Source organism: Orcinus orca, chromosome 5 (genome assembly GCF_937001465.1).
Source record: "Orcinus orca chromosome 5, mOrcOrc1.1, whole genome shotgun sequence".
NCBI lineage: Eukaryota > Metazoa > Chordata > Mammalia > Artiodactyla > Delphinidae > Orcinus > Orcinus orca.
Window position 1 is genome coordinate 19,016,116 of NC_064563.1, and position 18,319 is coordinate 19,034,434.

The following is an 18,319-nucleotide window of genomic DNA, read 5'->3' on the forward strand; positions in this document are numbered from 1 at the left end:
GGGACAGCGGGTCCAAGTCGCAGGCTGAAAGGGACTTCTTGATACCAAAAATGTATTCATGTACTATGTGCATAGAAATCACACAAAGAGCGCTCGCTTCGGCAGCATGTATATATACATATATATATATACACATATACATATACGTATATGTATAGCTGATTCACTTTGTTATACGCAGAAACTAACACACCATTGTAAAGCAATTATACTCCAATGAAGATGTTAAAAAAAAAAAAGAAATCACAAGAAGAAATAACTTCTATAATGAAAACAAGTGAGAGAGGATGGATGGGCCCTAAATTCAAAAACCAGTGAGATCCTTCAACTACCAGCACTGTCATCTGGCCTCATGAACGTGGGACCCACCCATAGTGGCAAAATCCTAAAATCATTATTAACTCCGCTGCAAATCATCATCATTAATGGTGCGACCTATATCTATAATAAAGATATTCCAAATGCAAAGCCAGATTCTCATCATAAGGGGGATCTGTTACATTCTTCTTTCCTAGGAGAGGGCGGGCACAAACTATTTAAATAGATTAAGTCTAATTCATTTCTTATTCAATCGCTCAGTAACCTAATGATCTCTAGAAACTAACCACGGGTCAATTCTTTAACAAACGAAGAAGGAAAAATAATTGGCAACTACATCTGAGAAGCAGGTTTCCTTCAGAAATTCAGAAGGTACTTGGTGAGGTTGTTTGCTATTTTAAAATAAGAAATTTCTTAATACACATTATAAAACAGTACCATAAAAGGGATGGGGAAAAAAATCAATGACTCATTACTGTAAGCAACAGCAAACAAAAAGGACTTGAAATCAGATACTGAATAAAGCTCTTCAATAGCTTTTTAATCTGAGACTAAAAGGACATGTTTACAAATGTAATTAATCACTCTTAGTCAACATTAAACAAAATGGTCATATCTGGACAAAAACATTATTCATATTACAGCACCAATAAATAATATGGGATAAGACATAGAGCAGTGATATTAGCAAGTCACACGGTTTGCAACCTGAAGCACATTATGGCGATCTGGATGAATTTCAAGAATTGCGTAAGGTAACAATTGGTCTGAACTGCTAACAGCGCGTAAGCCTGTTGTACACAGTCAGGAACAGTATTTCTAACAGTCAGAATCACCATATAAGGCAATGAGCCTAATAAGATTATTAACCACACACTCAGGAGATTTATTATTTAAATATAAATATGCATTCATTTTTTAAAAATCTTTATACATATGAATGTTTCCATGCGTCCATTTCCAAAAGATATTTGAGACAGCTGATTTTTGATGAGGGAAAGGGCAGTTTCCTGGTCTCACAACCTTAGAATCAATGTTGCTAGTCTTTAGGTCTTTGTGACATCTGAGAAACAAAACATGCACCATGAAAGCAAAAAAGACTTCCTTTTTTTTTTTTCCTCTTTAATGCAGCAGTTAAAAATAGTACAAACAACTCCAAGTTCTGAGAAGACAGGAGGAAGATAAGAAAATTAAAACAACTGCTGAGTATTTAAATCAACTGTCATTAATTTGCCCTCTGCCAAAAAATTAATTTGCTATCCCTCACTTAAATCAACATCTAAATAATAACATGAATAAAGAAAATAGTTTTGAGAAATACATAACTGCATGATAACAGCAGTCATTTATGAGATGAATTAGCGTCACAAAGTAAATCCCTCCAAGTCCATAAAAAGTGCCATGTCTCTCAAACTGAAACTAATCAAAACACTAGACTTAATTTCCAAAAGTCATCACTGTATGGTACAATAAACTTTACTGCTTTCCTCTTGCGACGAATGAAAGAAATATACAGATGAGAAGAAGGGAAACATAAATTTCTAAAACATGGTGCTAGGTTCAAATCACTTGACATCCAAAGTTGCCCAGCCAAGAACAGAACAATTGGCATTTACTAGGCGTTTACCATGTGCCACCATATGAAGTGGATTCTATTAGTAAGAGAGAATGACACTGAGGGAGGTTAAGTAACCAGTCTGGGGCCCCATCCAGCTACTCTACAACAAAGCCAGGATCCAAATCCTGGTCTGAACTGGCCTCAAGGTTGTGATATCCTACAAAGGCCAGATTTCTCAACTTGAAGATTTTCTAAGGTAAATACTACATTAAAATTGCCACACTTTTAAAAATCAGTTAGAGGTTATTACTGCAAATCAGTATGCCCACATCAATGTGGAACCTGTTCACGGCAATTACAAAGGTTTTTCCCTCCTTTTTCCAAAGTTACATCTGACACTTGTTTGTTCAGCTACAGGTACCTAAAATAAAACGACTTTTGAAAGAAGCAGCACAAAAAATAGAATGTACTAGTCAAGGATGTTGTTCCGGAACCATTTAGGACTCCAATCCCTATTCGCCCACCAAAGAGTCGGGTATGAGCTTAGGCGATTTACTCAACCTCTCTAAGCCTTGATTTCCTCATCTGTAAAATAGAAGAATAAAAAAAAAAAAATTTTTTTTTAAGCATGTGTCTCATCAGCCATGGAAAATTTCTAACAACAGGGCCTAGCGGCAAAGAAGTACTCACGAAAAGGCTGAAGAAGGAAAAACTACACACAAACACACCGAGAGGCCCACCCCATCTAAACGGATTCATTACTGGCCCCCCTCAATAACAGCCCAGTCTAGGTGTCTGGACACACCACTCTCTCCCACAGCTATATTAATACAACTGCCCTCGTGCTAATGGATTTAGTTTAAGAAAGAAGAAAACAGTAACTGCAAAAGATGAGCAACGCTCTTCCTTTGGGTGTCCAGCAGGAAAGCGGGTAGCTTCTGAGGCACAAGAAGCTCCGGCTGGGCCACGATCAAGACTCACGATAACTGTTGTAACACTTCAGCACACGGCACCTTAACGGGGAGCCATACCTGCGTGTTTTCCTAGTTCGCTTGACTTTTGGCCTCATCTGACCCTCCTATCTTGAGTCCCGGTTTTAAAAAGTGACTTTTTCTTAAACAACATTTAAAAAAAAAGGGGGGGGGGGCTTCCCTGGTGGCGCAGTGGCTGAGAGTCCGCCTGCAAATGCAGGGGACACGGGTTCGTGTCCGGTCCGGGAGGATCCCACATAGCGCGGAGCGGCTGGGCCCGTGAGCCATGGCCGCTGGGCCTGCGCGTCCGGAGCCTGTGCTCCGCAACGGGAGACGCCACAACAGTGAGAGGCCCGCATACCGCAAAAAAAAAAAAAAAAAAACACAAAAACACCCGAAGCATTGAAACGAGCGCGATCTCTCTGACAACATGGTACTCAGCCACCTCACCAGGGCGAGCCAACCCCACCCAACTGCTTCTCCACTGAGGGCAGAGCCTTCGTGAAAATCCGAGGACGTAAAAAGCCTGATAGATCCAGGCTGTGCTTTATGGATTAAGCAGACTGTGCAACGGGTAGAGTTGTGTGTGTGTGTGTGTCTGTCTGTGTCTGTGTCTGTGTGTCTGTCTGTCTCTCTCCCTCTCTCCCTCTCCCTCTCTCTCTCTCTCTCTCTCTCTCTCTCTCTCTCTCTCTCTCTCGGAAGTCCCAAGGGATCATATTCCTTCCATCTGTCTTTCATGGTCTCCCTAAATCCATCACTCAGGAAGGACAGCAGCTAGTGTTTACAGAGTACCCGTTTACAAGCTATAAATATTGAAATGTTTCATCCATATGGTTTCGTGCCATTTTCCCGTCACCAGCAGACAGAATGCCCAGTTTACGAATGGAGAGACCGAGACTCATCAAGCTAAGTGAACTGTCCGTGATGCCACCAGATACACGCACTGACCTGCTGACTCGCCAGCTGAGAGCTCTCCTGTCAGCCGCCCACCCACCTGCAGCTGCGCGGACCTCTTGTGCGTCTGAACCTGAACCACCGGTAAAACCCACAGACTGAACAGACCTCATCACGGCCCTCACCCCAGCCTTCCCAGCCAAATCTTTCAGAGGGGTTGCCGCTTCCTGCCCACAGTCCCAGCAGCCTTTTTACGAGCACCCAAAAACACCAATTAAACATCCCCCGAGGGCTTGCTGGGCCTTGGCGCAGTGCCTGGAGGCTGGTGGCGTGCTGGTGACCAGGAGGAAGCTGCCCTGGGGCTGTGCAGCCCTCGGCTCACAGGAAGAGACACGGAACAAAGCACAGCCATGACAGAAAAGACACGGAGCTTCTGCTTTGTGGGTAGAGTCCTGCAGCCGCACTGCTGCGGAGCCGGCCCGGACCAGAGCTGAAAGAAGGCCTGTTCTGGACCCTCCATTCGAAAACGCCCACATGAACTCATCACACCTGTCCAGGGAGCTGGATTTAACAGCAGGGGAAGAGCAAATGCATATCTGCCGCTGTTCCGACCAGCTTCGGCCCCTGCAGCTGGTTTGGCCTTGTCATTACTCAGGAGAAAGTCTGCTTCCTCGGGCACCACAGAGAGAAGGGAAAAGGCCTCCTTTTGACTCTCCCTTCTATCCATGTCCTCAGGGCAGCCCAAGACGCAGCTGCAGCTGCTTCTGCCCCCAAGCCCGACACAAACGAGGGGAGAAGCCGCGTGGAAGGAAGCGGTCTGGGGGCTCTGGAAGTTGAAGGGGGCACCTCCCGACCCTGCCGCCCAGAGGTGAGGTCGGCAACGCCACCCCTGCCTGTGGGTCACACATGACAGACTCAGGCAGGGCTTGGAATCAGGAGGTCCTCACGGCCCCAAAGTAACCCCCTCGCGTGGGTATCGGGCTCCCCCACCTCTAGCATGCACAGCACAAGTGGTTCTAAGACACTGAACAGGAAGCTACCTGAGTCAGTGTTGCATAAAACACGTAGCAGGAGCTGGAACGTGACAGGCAGCTGAGCAAACACGGCCCACAAGACATACGGCTTGGCCGGCAGAGTGGTTTAAGATTGGGAGAGTTTACAGACAGATCTCCACATCCAGGTTCTCCCAAAACACGGGGCGATCAGGCAACAGCGGGTCTACAAAACCAAGCAGAAGCCGAGACAGGCTGCCCTGTTCAGAAGGGACAGCCCCTTTCCCGGTCACCTGGGCTCAGCAGCTCACCACACCTCTCGCTATACTGAATGGAAAGCCACGGAGCGCTAATCTAGAGTAAGTAAACGTTAGGGATTTGGGTAAAACTCCCACCAGGGAACCATGCCGTCCTGACTCAGCACTAGGGTAGAGAGCTCAGCGATCCAAAAGGACACCTGGAATTTCAGGTGTCCCTGCTGTCCTTCCAGACAGCTCACCTCTAGGCATTAAAAAAAAATCTTAGTACTGTTGAGGCCTTTCAGCTAAGAAAAAGTCTTTATTACAAATAGAGAGACTTTCAGGTCTCTGTCCCAAAAGGACACAGCAACACTCTCACCTGCCTCAGTAAGCAGAGAATTAGGTAGACTTATCATCAGTGTGCTCTACAGGGATACTGAGGCATCTCTACTGAGACTCACAAGGAGTTAGAAAACACACTCGGTCTGTACCTCACTCTCAACATCCTGACCTCCTACTTGGCATCAACGGTCTCGAACCTTATCTTTGAGATGCAAGGTGCTGACTTACAAATTATTTTAAAAAGAAGAATAGCCTGGAACAAATTCACATCAGGTTCACATGAAGGTAGGATAAGGAAAGGTTTTTGGTGGCTGTTTTATCTCTTCTTTCCACCTATGTGTTCTCAAAGGTGAGTATGAAAATCAAAGATATTTATAATCAGTTAACTATACAGTGTTCCTTCATACAGCACAGGGAAATATAGCCATTATTTTGTAATAACTTTAAATAGAGTATAATGCATAAAAATACTGAATCACTATACTGTATACCTGAGTCTACTATTGTAAATCAACTATACTTCAAACAATTAAGTTAAATTAAGTGTTCCTTCAAGATGGGTACAATGTGTTAAAACTTACCTCTGCATTCCTGATGCCTCCACAACTTGGATATACCATACATGCTTTCCATTGTAAAAGGAAGAGAAAATTTTTATTTCTCCCAAGATAAGGTTGAGAAAACATTACTGAAAATTCTGTCTTAATAGAGCAGTTCAGTAATGAGACACTGCTAGGAAAGCATAAAATAAAAATTGTCTGTGATGCTTAATTTTATGTGTCAACTTGGCTAGGCTATGGTTCCCAGTTTTCTGGTCAAACTCCAGTCTAGATGGTACTGTGAAGGTTTTTTTTTTTTTTTTTTTTATAAAACATGAATAACGTTTAAATCAGTAAACTCTGAGTAAAGCAGATTATCCTCCATAATGTGGGTGGGCCTCATCTAATCAGTTGAAGGCCTTAAGAGAAAAAAAAGAAAGAAAAGGTTCCCTGGGTCTCCAGCCTACTGGCCTACCCTGCACATTTCAGACTTGTCAACCGCTACAATCACGTGAGCCAATTCCTTAAAATAAATAAACTTCTCCCTTGCTTTTATATAATATATATATATATATACACATATAAATATAATTTTTCCCCCTATTGGTTCTGTTTCTCTGGAGAATCCTGTCTAAATAACTGTCTACAGATTTTTCAAAGACCGTGACCGCAAGGATTCATTCACTGCTGACATGCTAAATATTAGAACACAGTCCCCTTGAATTAAAACCAAACCATTATATAAAATCCAATCACTAGATGAAGGATATTCTGCTAAAACTAAAATGATGGGGAGTGATGATAAAAGGGCTAAGAAAAATCTTTTCAACCAATATACTCAGATAGACCAGCCCAGCGGACAGTTCATTTTCATAATGGTGAGTTATTGTGGTCCCACAATAGAATGATTTCAGGGTGTAGACGCCTTCCTAAGATATTACACTTCGCAGAAAAGGCTTTGCCAGAATTCAGTGAATAAAAAAGAAGAAAATATGCTAAGAAAATAAAAGGTGAAAAGAAGAAAAGAAATATTAACTCTACCTCTTGGTTATCTTTGTTTTGGTTCGCCCAGAAAATCTTATGATAAAGTGTCTCCATTGAATTGCTGGAATCCGTTCGGTCAAAGCAGTGCCGATCCAACACCTCCAACGTGTGCAAAACCCGACTGATGGTCACCCCTAGGCGCAGAAATTAAGCATGCAGTTAAGAAGGGCCAAACAAAGCCAGGGTAGCACAGTACAAAGTCATCATCAGGTGGGACAAAGGGAATTTTAAGACATTATCATTCTCAGCATAAAAGGATTGCCAACAAAATCAAACCTGACATTCTAGACAGCCAGGATCTAGAGGGCACAGACTGGAGAACGTCCTCAAAATGCACTAGGGGGCTAAGTCCAAGAGCGTCCTTATTCAGAACGAGGACTGATTTTCAAGAATGAGAAACATGGCAAAAAGTCCAGCGTTCCAAAGCGCTCCTTCTTCTGTGGTGTTCTGTACCTGCTGTTGACTCTTGGCACTTGTCAAAAGACCACCGAACTTCCACTGCACGGCCTCTTTGTTTGATCTGCTGTTCTACCTCATAAATCCTGGCCCGAACCTGAAAGATAATCGCTTCTAATTAACTTGTGCTTGGAAAGCCCCAATGGCTGTCTAAATCATGTCAGGTTTTTCCACACGAGCAGAACATCCTCCAGTGAGCTACAACCTCGACTGCACTGTAGGAAATTCAGCCTGCTGCCCGAGAAGTGCATTTTAAAATTTACAAGTGCTGATTCAATGCCAGTTTTCGATAATAAATACCCACAAAAATACATGCTTGCCAAAAAAATCTTTACAAGTGAAATATTTTCAGGACATCAAGACAGAAAGGTAAAAGTTCTAAAATACTATCTCTGGGCCATTTTCTGTGTATGAAAGCAACTAGCCACACTTTATTAATTGAAGAAAACTGCTTGGTTTAAAAAAAAAACAAAAAACAAAACAGAGTTCTTGTTTAAATATTTGTCATGGTCCTGTGGTTCAAGTTTCTTCAGTCTTTGAACCCAATAACCCAGCACTAATAAAAACATATAATAGTTACGAAATACCCAGACTCCTAACTCTATAGTGTATGACTATACTAATATACAGACTACTAACTCGGGATGTCGTGGTCATGTACGGTCTCACCACCGTAATTACTGTCCGGGGGGCAGAACTGTCCACAAGAACAGCCCAGCAAGAGGGTGAGAAGAAAAGGAGCAACGTAACAAACTTCTGCAGTTCAGAGAGGCTACTGACTTCCCCGAGGTCCCCTGGAGAGATGGCGGCAGAGCTGGGAACGGCCCCCAAGAACCTGAGTGTGCTGCAATCCAGGCTTAGCCCACTGTGCTGTGATGCCTCCCAAGAATGAAAACACCCAACAAACCACTGGAACAGCAAGTCTACCTGCTGGTTGAAGGCCGTGTTCCCGCCCGGCATGGGGAGGCTGGAGGGGGCCACCTGCAGCAGATCCAGGGGCGAGCCCGGGTTCGCGCTCTTATTGTCATTTGTGGAGTAGTTCCACACCAAGGCACTTGGGCAACAGAGAGTAACAGTCTGGAAATAAAGCAGGAAAATCCAGACGTTTAGAGGAAAGAGAAGAGTATCACAACAGCTTAAGGGTCATAAGCAAATTACAGTTTCCAACCAGTGAGTTTAAAATATGAACGTCTTACCCCATTCTCAACGTTTCAAGGGATGAGACAAAAAACTAAGATAGAATTATTCTTTTGAATAGGAGGAAATACACCTATTGAGAAATTAAGGAATGTTATCATCTACAACCTGGGAAACTTAATAAAAAATGCAATAGTTGTCATTTTAAAACTGTCATTTCAATTTATGTCATGCAATTTAAAAAATGAAATGGAATCAGAATATGTAATTTCTAAGGTTGTAAAAGCTAAAAAGATTTTTTTTTTTTTTAAATCTCTCAAATAACGGTGTGATAAGTAGCCTCTCGTAAGTGCTGGGCAGGCAGTAAAGCTGGATGGGGGGGCGGGTGGCAAACTTCTTCTATAAAAAGCCAGTTAGTGAATGTTTTAAACCTTCCAGGCTACCTATAATCCCCGTCACATACTCTTCCTTTTTGTTTCAGTAATGCACTGAAATGTAAAATCTATTCTTAGTATCTAGGCTGGACTTGGCCTACAGCTTGTAGCTTGCCTACCCCAACCTTGGACCCCTGTAGACACTTTTCACTCAACCTTGCTTGCGCTTTCTACGACCATCTTACTTATACATCACAACAACCTCACGAGGTAGGGAGTGGTGCTCCCCAACTGGACCAAAGAGGCATACGAGCCACAGGGGACGTGAGTAGCCGGCCCGAGGTGATTTCAGCACACAGGCCTGGAATCACTATGCTAATCCCGCTGCCTCCTAACTGTGGATTAAACAGTACAGCTCCTACTGAATTAAGCACTCACTCTATGCTGAAAACTGTCCTGGAAATGACAGTGTTAAGAACTGTCTGCATCCGCCATCCACACATGGGAAAACAGAGCCTCGGGGTTAAAGTTACTAAGTGGCAGAGAAGAGGCTAGAATCAGGACTGTAATGATTCTGAAGAAGATGCCTTCACCATGATGCTACCGTGCCGCTCAACCACAAACTGCACCCGCCTAGAGAATGAGTGCAATAGTTCTTTTCTAAAATGCAAACTTCATTATTAAAAAACTAGAATCTGAGGCCAAGGAGACATCTTCGTGGAAACCAGATGGCAGATGTGAATAACGTCAGTCCCTGAACCCCACCAGTGCATCTGTCTCCGCTGGCCCACACCCTGATCTCCTCCGTCCCATCCGTGAGGGTGTGGGGTTCTCGTCTCCTGTCCACGAGGGAGCCCTTCCCTGTGCTCTTAATTCCGAAGCCGCCAATATCCAGGGCACTGGTCCATCAAACACCCACCCCTCTGCTCCTAACCTTAGACTCGCTCTCTACCAGTTTGCCCTTAGCTTAGGAATACGTTCAAGTCTGTCCATCAAAAAACAATTTTTTAAAAAAAATCTCCACTCACCTAGCAGGAACCTCTATCTCTTCCCTTTATAGGCACGATTCTCAAAAGGAGAGGGATCATTTTTTTCTCCTCATTCTCCATCGTTCCTCAACCCACCTGAATATGGTTCCTTACCCACCACTCACTGACCATCAGTGACCACCATGTTGTCAACGACAGTCCCAGCCATCTTCTTATCAGACATCCCCAACCCACTGGCCACTGCCCACTACTCACTCCTTCTGGCAACTTTCTGCAGCACCTAGAGAGGCAGTCTGGCATGGTGGTTAAGAGCGTGGACTCTGGGTCCAGGCTGGGTGTGATTTCCAGCTTCGCCACTTACTTGCTGTGTGACCTACGCCACCATTTCATTATTCCTGTTACGGGAGTAATATTGGCTCCTTTCCCATAGGACGGCTCTGAGAACTAAATGACACAATCTATGCTACAACTCAGAACAGTGCCTGGAACATAATAAATGCTATTAATATCATTACAGTTGAATTATGACAATATTATTCTCATCATCTTTGTTTATAGCAATACTCTCCCCACCGTTCTTCTCTCTCCAGTCTGGCCACACTTTCCTGGTCACCTCTGTGAGCTTCCCCTCTGCTACCTCTTAACCACTTGTGCCACTCGGGTCCACAGGTCGTCCCTCACTACCAACTCTTTAGGTAATCGCCCCCCTCTTGGGGTCCTGACCAGCCGAGTGGCCCTGAGTGACCCAAATCCACACACCTGGCCCTGTCTGCCCGCGTCTTCAGAATCAGACATGTAACCACCTCTTGACCATAACCACTTGGAGATCACAAGGGATAAGACAGTCCAAAACTGAGCTTACCTCGGATCGTCCTAACTTATTTTTTGCCTTGTCTCTCTCCCCCACCTCCCCACTCCCACAGATCTTCCCTCTACTGTGGCCAAAACAATCTAACCAACCACACAACTGACCATGTCACTCCCCACATAAAACCCTCCAATGACATCCTAATCAGAAGGCACAGGGGGTCTTCTACACCCTGACCCCCAACAGATTTCACACTTCAGGTATTCTGTTAAGACCAACCTGCACACAAGAGGACTGATCAACCCTCTGGGCCTTTTCCCACACTGTCCTTCTGCCAGGAACACTTTAAACCCATATTATAAGCACTGGTCAGGATCACTTCCTTCAGAAAACCTCCCTGAATTCTAGGTTGGCCTAGAAGTTCCACTTCTCAACTCAGCCCCCTGAACATCCCTCCACCAACCAGTCCCTTGTCACAGAACATGGAAACTGCCCTTGTATGAGCCTGTCTGTTTCCGGACAAAACAGTAAACTCTACCAGAGTAGAAGCCGTGACTCTGTAGCCAGCCCTGTCCCAAAGTCCCTTAGTAAAGAGCAGGACACATTAGGAGCCCGAGGAATGTGACCTGTGTGCTCCTAGAGCTAGGACAAGGCTGCATCTCACACCTGGTGGCAACAGCCCAGCTGCCAACATGCTACTAGATGTTCAAGCAGTGCTGCCTGGCAGCTGAACAGAGCCTGGTCAGCCTTTTGGATCTTAGACTCCCAACTCCGTTGTTTCCTGGACTGAATGTTAACATAAAACAGGAAGGGCCAAGGACTTACCTGCAACATACAACTAAGTCCATAAACCAGGGGGCCATGCTGTGCACAGGAGAGAAAGTCGGAGAAGGCCAGCTGCACGGGGCTCATGCCGGGGCCGGGAGGGCCGGGACTGGGGGCCCCGATGCCCGAGCTGTTTGGTCCTATCATCATGTGGGGCGAGTGGGCGGCAAGGAGGTTGGGGCCATCGCTAAGCAGCAACGCAAGACGCCGGGCACAGAAGTAGGCAAGGCGGCGGGACAGGTAGGCCGACTGGACAAACTCATCTGAATACTGGGGAGCACAAGGACACCAGACTTCAGTCATGTCCTAGGCTACTGGGTGAGACAGCTATCGTAATACAGGCTTTTCTTCATTAAAGACAAACAAACAAACAAACAAAACCCTTCCAAAGTGCTACATAGACTGGCGCTGTCCAACAGAAATATAACGCAAGCCACATATGTAATTTTAAGTTAAATTTAAAATTTTAATGGCTAGTAGCCATTAAAAAAAAAAAAATCACAGAATGATGTATTTTATTCAGCCCAATATACCTAAATCGAAAATGCTATCATTTCAACACAGAAAGTATTAGCGAGATATTATATACTCCTTTTTCCATACCAAGTCAGAAGCCTCGTGCGCACTTTAAATCAAGAGCACGTCACAACGTGAACTTGTCACATTGTCAAGGGCTCACGAGCCACGTCTGGCTAGCGGCTACTAGAGTGGACAGCACAGATACGGATGTCTCAGGGAGGACACAGGGCACTAGTACGGTGTGGTCTCTGGGAGGGTACTGGGTGAGAGAGAGAATGACTTCTCAACTCGATACTCTTTCATATTGCTGGAATTGTCAAATGCATGAACTACCTTTCCAAGAAATTTTTTTTAAATAAATTTCATCCAGATAGCCTAAAGTTTAACAGATCTTAGGCCAATCATGAAAATAGGAAGTTCCCACCCCCAGTGGCTCAAAGAATATCAAAAGAATGTAGAAGATCCTCTGTATCCTTACAAAGAGACGATCTGTTTTGTTTTCACAGAAATCTGTGTGAACAAGGAGACAGTATTTCAAGAGCTGTTTGCTCAGCTCAGGGAAGGGGGGAAATCAATGTGGGTAAGAATACTTGAGAGGAACATGTGGCCCAGCAAATGACTGCTACAACTTACAAGAAGCCTCTTATCACTTCAAGTGTTGGAACATCAAGACCTTTTCTCCTTCCATTTCAAAAAGAAAATTTTTCCTCTTCCACCTCCACTTACCTCATCATTCTCATCAGACTCGTTCCTTGCCCATAAAATCAACTGGCTCATGGTTACATGTACTGTACCTGCAGCATTAGTGGTAATAAGAGTTTAAGAAGATCGTCATCCATTGGTCTGATCTTTTCTAACACATCCAAGATCCATGTCAAATATTCGTGTTTTTCTAGCATTCCTTCCTTAAATGAACAAAGAAAAATCACACTAATAATGTTAAAACAAAACCAACTAAAACTCAAAAAAGAGCAGTCTTATGTTTATGCTTAAGTGTAATTTTACTATTGTTTTTGTGGTTGTAGTAAAACATGGTCTCCTTGATCAAAGTTTAAATTCTAAACAAAGCAGAGAACTGGTGCTATTCTGTATGGTTGACTGGAGGGTTCTTTTGTTGTTGTTGTTGTTCTTTGGGTTTTGTATATCTGCTTCATTCTAAATTGATAAAAATTAATTCCTACAAGAGAGAAAATTCAGAAGCTTTCAGACTCCCAGGGCACGTCAAATACCTGGCTAGATTTCAGGGTTCTATGAACTCATACTCATTGGAGGAAACTTGGCCAACGGGAGTAATTACAAAGAACAAAAACACCCATCGTACTATCATCTCAAAAAAAGAGGTTGGAAATCCTATCAGATCCAAGGCCCCTTAGTAGCCTCCTTCTCTATCCTAAAATGAATTTCAGCTACCGTAACCTACCTACGAAATATAACCTTAAAAGTCAATATAATGGCCTAATCATCTGTAACATAAAGAAATAAAAGGAATTTGTAATAAAATAATGTATAAATATTCTGACATAACTACACTAAAAAACAACATACCCATAAATTTCCAAAATGCCTCACAGGGTTGGTGTAGCTCCTCTTAACATAAGCAATGTTAACATTTTCATCTATTGTCTTCCTATGTATGTACATAGAAACACACACATTCTTTATGGCATTCCATGCACGCACATATTTAATGTCATATTATAACCTTGTATTATGATTCACATCATAAAAGAACCTTCAAGATAGAAACAAAAAGCTATGTTTTCTGGGAAAGCCACTTAAACTTTTATGGTCATTCTGGTTAACAACCTTAGTAGTTAATATGAAGTCCTACTTTGTTCCCAGCAACTCTGACATATCTACGTATCACCAGTGGTCCACTACCATGGTTATCAATGACTTGTGTAAAAATATACTGCTAAATTATAGTTTCTATATTTAAAACATTACAGCGACACCACATTGACATGATAGCAAAGTGTTCACTTATTGCTAATTTCTCTTTTTTTTAAATGCTTACAGTCAAAAAAAAGTTAAAAGGTTAGCCACAGAAAAAGTGCAATTTATAATTTTCAGACCAATAAAGTAAACTTTAAGTTAAAGAAATAAATAAAATGGAACCTGGCATGAAGAATTAAGAGATGGTGAAGGCAAGGTTCAAAAGAAAAAGTATCTTCATAAGCATGAGTTCCAACGACTACATAATGTCCATCCTCAAGATGCTTTTGTTAGGTACCTGTACCCTTATCTCTGTACATGCACACCTGCACATGTACATACTAGAGACAGTTTCATGTTTCAGAATAAGGTGAATTAAAATATGATGAACTTTTAAATTAATGTCCCAGTTAGATTCATCTGTTTAGGACCTACCTAACTGCTTCCAAAAAAGAGATACTGATCTCAGTGTTCCTAATACATAAAGTAATCCTTCCTAAAATACTAAGCATGCTGAGAGACACTTTTTTCAAAGATGCAGACCAAATCCTCAGCTCAAAAAAAGTCATAAAAGCTCAGAGCAGGCACCGAAGTAGTCTTCTGCTAAATGGAACTAGAATTGGTTAAGAGTTGTTTTTACTGATTTAAAACTAACAATGCTACTTCCCAAAGGACCGGCAAAGTTTCCTACTTTGAGCTCTTAGAGAAAGTTGCTTACCACCTGGAAATTGTAATTGAAGTTCTAAGGAGGGAAATTTAGAAACCACACATCCTTTCTACCCCCCTCCTCTTTGATCAAGACAGCAGGTCGTGAACGTCTATGCTGGTAACACAACTCCAGCTGAACACTCGTCCTTCCTCCACGCCGGGAGTAAAGATCAATCGAGGCAAATAACGGCACAAGCGCCCTCTTCTGGTCAATATGGTGTACATCAGCGTGTCAGGATGGGAGTTCAGTCGTTCCTCAATGCCCTTACCCCTCCTCTCAACTGCATTTTAAACTGCAGCTGAACAAAATTAAGATGACCTTTCATTGGAATAACTAAGCTCTAAAGGAGATCTATAAGACAGGAGGCATCAGCACAAAAATTTTTTTGAATTAATGCCTCCAGTTTTTGCAAAGTAAATGGCTTGGGAGGATTACATTTAACAGCGCAATTACAAACCAATTAACGGCATTAAAAGAGCTGGCATCATTGAAAGCTGGCGATCAATATGTATAATAGGAAGCTGTCATCTCAGGGCAAAGGTGTTACCTTTAATATTAATTTAGTGTGAGATACGTCAGATGGCTTTCTTTGAATGTATTAGTTCATATAGTGATATAATTTAACGCCCCCCTCCAAAAAAAAAAACTAAACTGTAAGGAATTTGCTCTCCTCTTAAAAGCATGCTAGCAGCCTTTGAGTTTCGTGGGAATGTTACCTGGAACATGTGGAATGCCAACTTTTCGTTGTACTCCCACTGCCTCATTGCTTGTTCCACGTCGGGTGGCACAGGGACAGGGCCATCGCCTGCGCTGGAAGCTAGGTGGTAAAAGTCGGAAATCTTGGCCAACTGCTCTCGAAGATACCTGGTAGATATTTGTGTCCACTCTGCATTTAAAAAAAGAAAAAAAGAATCCATTTCCAGATACGATGACTGTAAGAACTTTTTCTTCCTTTCTGATTATCTTAAGGATATACTTATTAAACAAGCATCTGTTACACAAAAATGGCTTTGGAAAACGTATGCAAGCACTGTTCAGAAAGGCACACCCACCCCAAAGCCCTTAAGTAATGCAAACTAGTGTAATGTGCCTGCCCCATCGGCTGGCAAGGATGCCTTGCCGGCCAGCTCTTCCCTCGTCCCTCTGTGACCCCTGACCTAGGAGAAGAGATGCCCACACTCATATAAAAATATACCAGAGGCACAAGCAGGAAATAGAACAGGGGAGGTGAGCACTTTAAGAAATCACAATTCCAGACATAGAGAACAGACTTGTGGTTGCCAAGGGGGAGGAGGGCGGAGGAGGGATGTACTGGGAGTTTAGGATTAGCGGATGCAAACTATTACATATACAGAATAAACAACTAGGTCCTACTGTATATAGCACAGGGAACTATATTCAATCTCCTGTGATAAACCATAATGGAAAAGAATATGAAAGAGAATGTATATGTGTACATATAACTGAGTCACTTTGCTGTATAGCAGAAATTAACACAACATTGTAAATCAACTATACTTTAATAAAATTAATTTTAAAAAAATAAATTAGGGCTTCCCTGGTGGCGCAGTGGTTGAGAGTCCGCCTGCCGATGCGGGGGGCGCGGGTTCGTGCCCCGGTCCGGGAGGATCCCGCGTGCCGCGGAGCGGCTGGGCCCGTGAGCCATGGCCGCTGAGCCTGCGCGTCCGGAGCCTGTGCTCCGCGGCGGGAGAGGCCACGGCAGTGGGAGGCCCGTGTACCGCAAAAAATAAATAAATAAATAAATTAATTAATTAATTAATTAAAAATAAATTTAAAAAGAAACTACAATTCTACTACTCCAAAAGAATTCAAAATCCCCCCAAATGCAGCTCTCTTAACGGTACATTTTTCCGGCTCCAAGTCAGGGTTCAAACATGCCTAACTAAGGTGTGTTCTGTTTCTGTCAATCTGTAAGAGGACTGACTTTCCCCGCAGGCTGGCCCCAGATAGCGTTCCGCCCTGCACTCCCCCACCCCTGCCTGGGACACAAGAGGGGCCGCCTCTTGGACAATCAATCTGGACCTTCAGTTATTCTACTCTCCCCAACCAACAAAAGATGCCTCAGAACTCAATCAGAAAGAGTAGTGAGCGACAAAAGGTAGGAAACTGGGGAGGAAACAGAAAATGTAGCATTAAAAAAAAAAATCACTAAAATTATTCAAAGTATCCGCCACACGGTCACAAATTAAGTCAATGTGTTGCCTTTGACTGCCGTGAAGGATGTGATGCCAACTTTAGCCCATTCTATGGATAAAAATGTAATAATTGCATGCTCACAGCCAAACTTCCCCAAGGATTAGTGAAACAGCATTTCAGAAGAAATCATTGTACTGAAATATTACCACACAGTGCTGTTTTCTCATTATTTCGGCAGTAGTTTCTCCACCCTTCTTATTTTTAAAGGAACCTATCTTGACAAAAAGAAGAGTAGAAACTAAACATCTATTAGAAATTGAGCGTTTTGATTTTATTTTTTAAGTACTACTAAAATTACTTGACAACAGTACCCAGAGATGATTAATGACTGCTAAGTTTTGGTCTAAACCACTTGTTCTAATTGTGTCTTATTTAAAACTGAAATTCAAATGCACACGTTAAGCATTGCTCCAGTAATAAGCCACTGCAAAAAGATGAACAGATACTAAGTCAACATTCTGTTCCTGGTATAATCGTTTTTCAGAAAGCACCACCAATAACAGATATTATTGTTAAAATTACTCCCTCGTCATTAAAAACCAAACAATAAATTATCAATGTCATCATTTTCTGGTGCCCCTGTTATGGACTAATCATCTCATGACTCTCACTCGTTCAGCAAAGCAAAATACCAACCATCAGATGAGAGGAGTTTAGCTTAGCTATAATAAGCAGAAACAAAAATAACAAGGATCCAAATCCTAGCTTTTGTGTGCCAAGCCTTGCTATTAACTCACTCTCAGTATGGTACTATTCTCAATGCCCCCTCAGAATATTTTAGCTTCAAGAGCTAAAAATAACACACACATTCACACACACCCCTACTTTGTCTAGGGTATATTTTCTTTTCAAGATTTTTTTTTTTAAATATAGAAGAAATACGCATTCACTACAGAAAATTTCTAATGCAGATATGACCAGAGAAAAATCTCATAATCATTAAACAGTTTTATATTTTTTCAGTTTTCTTTTTTCCTTCTTGGGTGCTTGACTGTTTACATAAATATATGTATAACTTTTTAAGGATCTGAATATATCATTCCACAATTTGAATTACTTTTGAAATTCAAGTGGAATTCAAATATAGACCTCTTGGTCACGTATTTTAACTTTAACCGTATTTAACTGACATTAAGTTATCATATCCATCAGACCGATTCAGAGACCTGGGACTGAAGACAGGCCAGTGTGAACTAATATAAAAATTGGGATGCACACAAAATTTTCATTAGAAACAAAAAATAACAAATAGCCACTAGTACTGCACTCCTTAAAATTATTAGGTTCACGGACACCTCTCATGCTTAGTTAGGACTGATCATTAAAAGGGAGAAATGAGGGCAGCAGCGGCAAGACACACAGCGGTTCTCAGCCCTGAACGCAAATGCCATCACCAGAGGGGCTTTTACCAAACGCCAGTGTCTTCGGCCCCATCCCACCAGATTCTGATTTA

At 42.6% G+C, this 18,319-nt stretch overlaps 1 protein-coding gene across 2 annotated transcripts in view; it reads right to left on the reverse strand.

The window, feature by feature from the left end:
* Nucleotides 1–18,319, reverse strand: part of MED12L (mediator complex subunit 12L) — a 329,841-nt gene that overhangs the window by 241,914 nt on the left and 69,608 nt on the right. For both annotated transcript variants that reach the window (XM_033402722.2, XM_049710167.1), the window contains 6 exons: nucleotides 15,366–15,535; nucleotides 12,800–12,910; nucleotides 11,487–11,756; nucleotides 8,281–8,430; nucleotides 7,351–7,450; nucleotides 6,895–7,031 (listed from right to left, as the gene is read on the reverse strand). In XM_033402722.2, coding sequence (XP_033258613.1) covers nucleotides 6,895–7,031; nucleotides 7,351–7,450; nucleotides 8,281–8,430; nucleotides 11,487–11,756; nucleotides 12,800–12,910; nucleotides 15,366–15,535 — 938 coding nt within the window. The remainder of the gene's footprint in view (nucleotides 1–6,894; nucleotides 7,032–7,350; nucleotides 7,451–8,280; nucleotides 8,431–11,486; nucleotides 11,757–12,799; nucleotides 12,911–15,365; nucleotides 15,536–18,319) is intronic.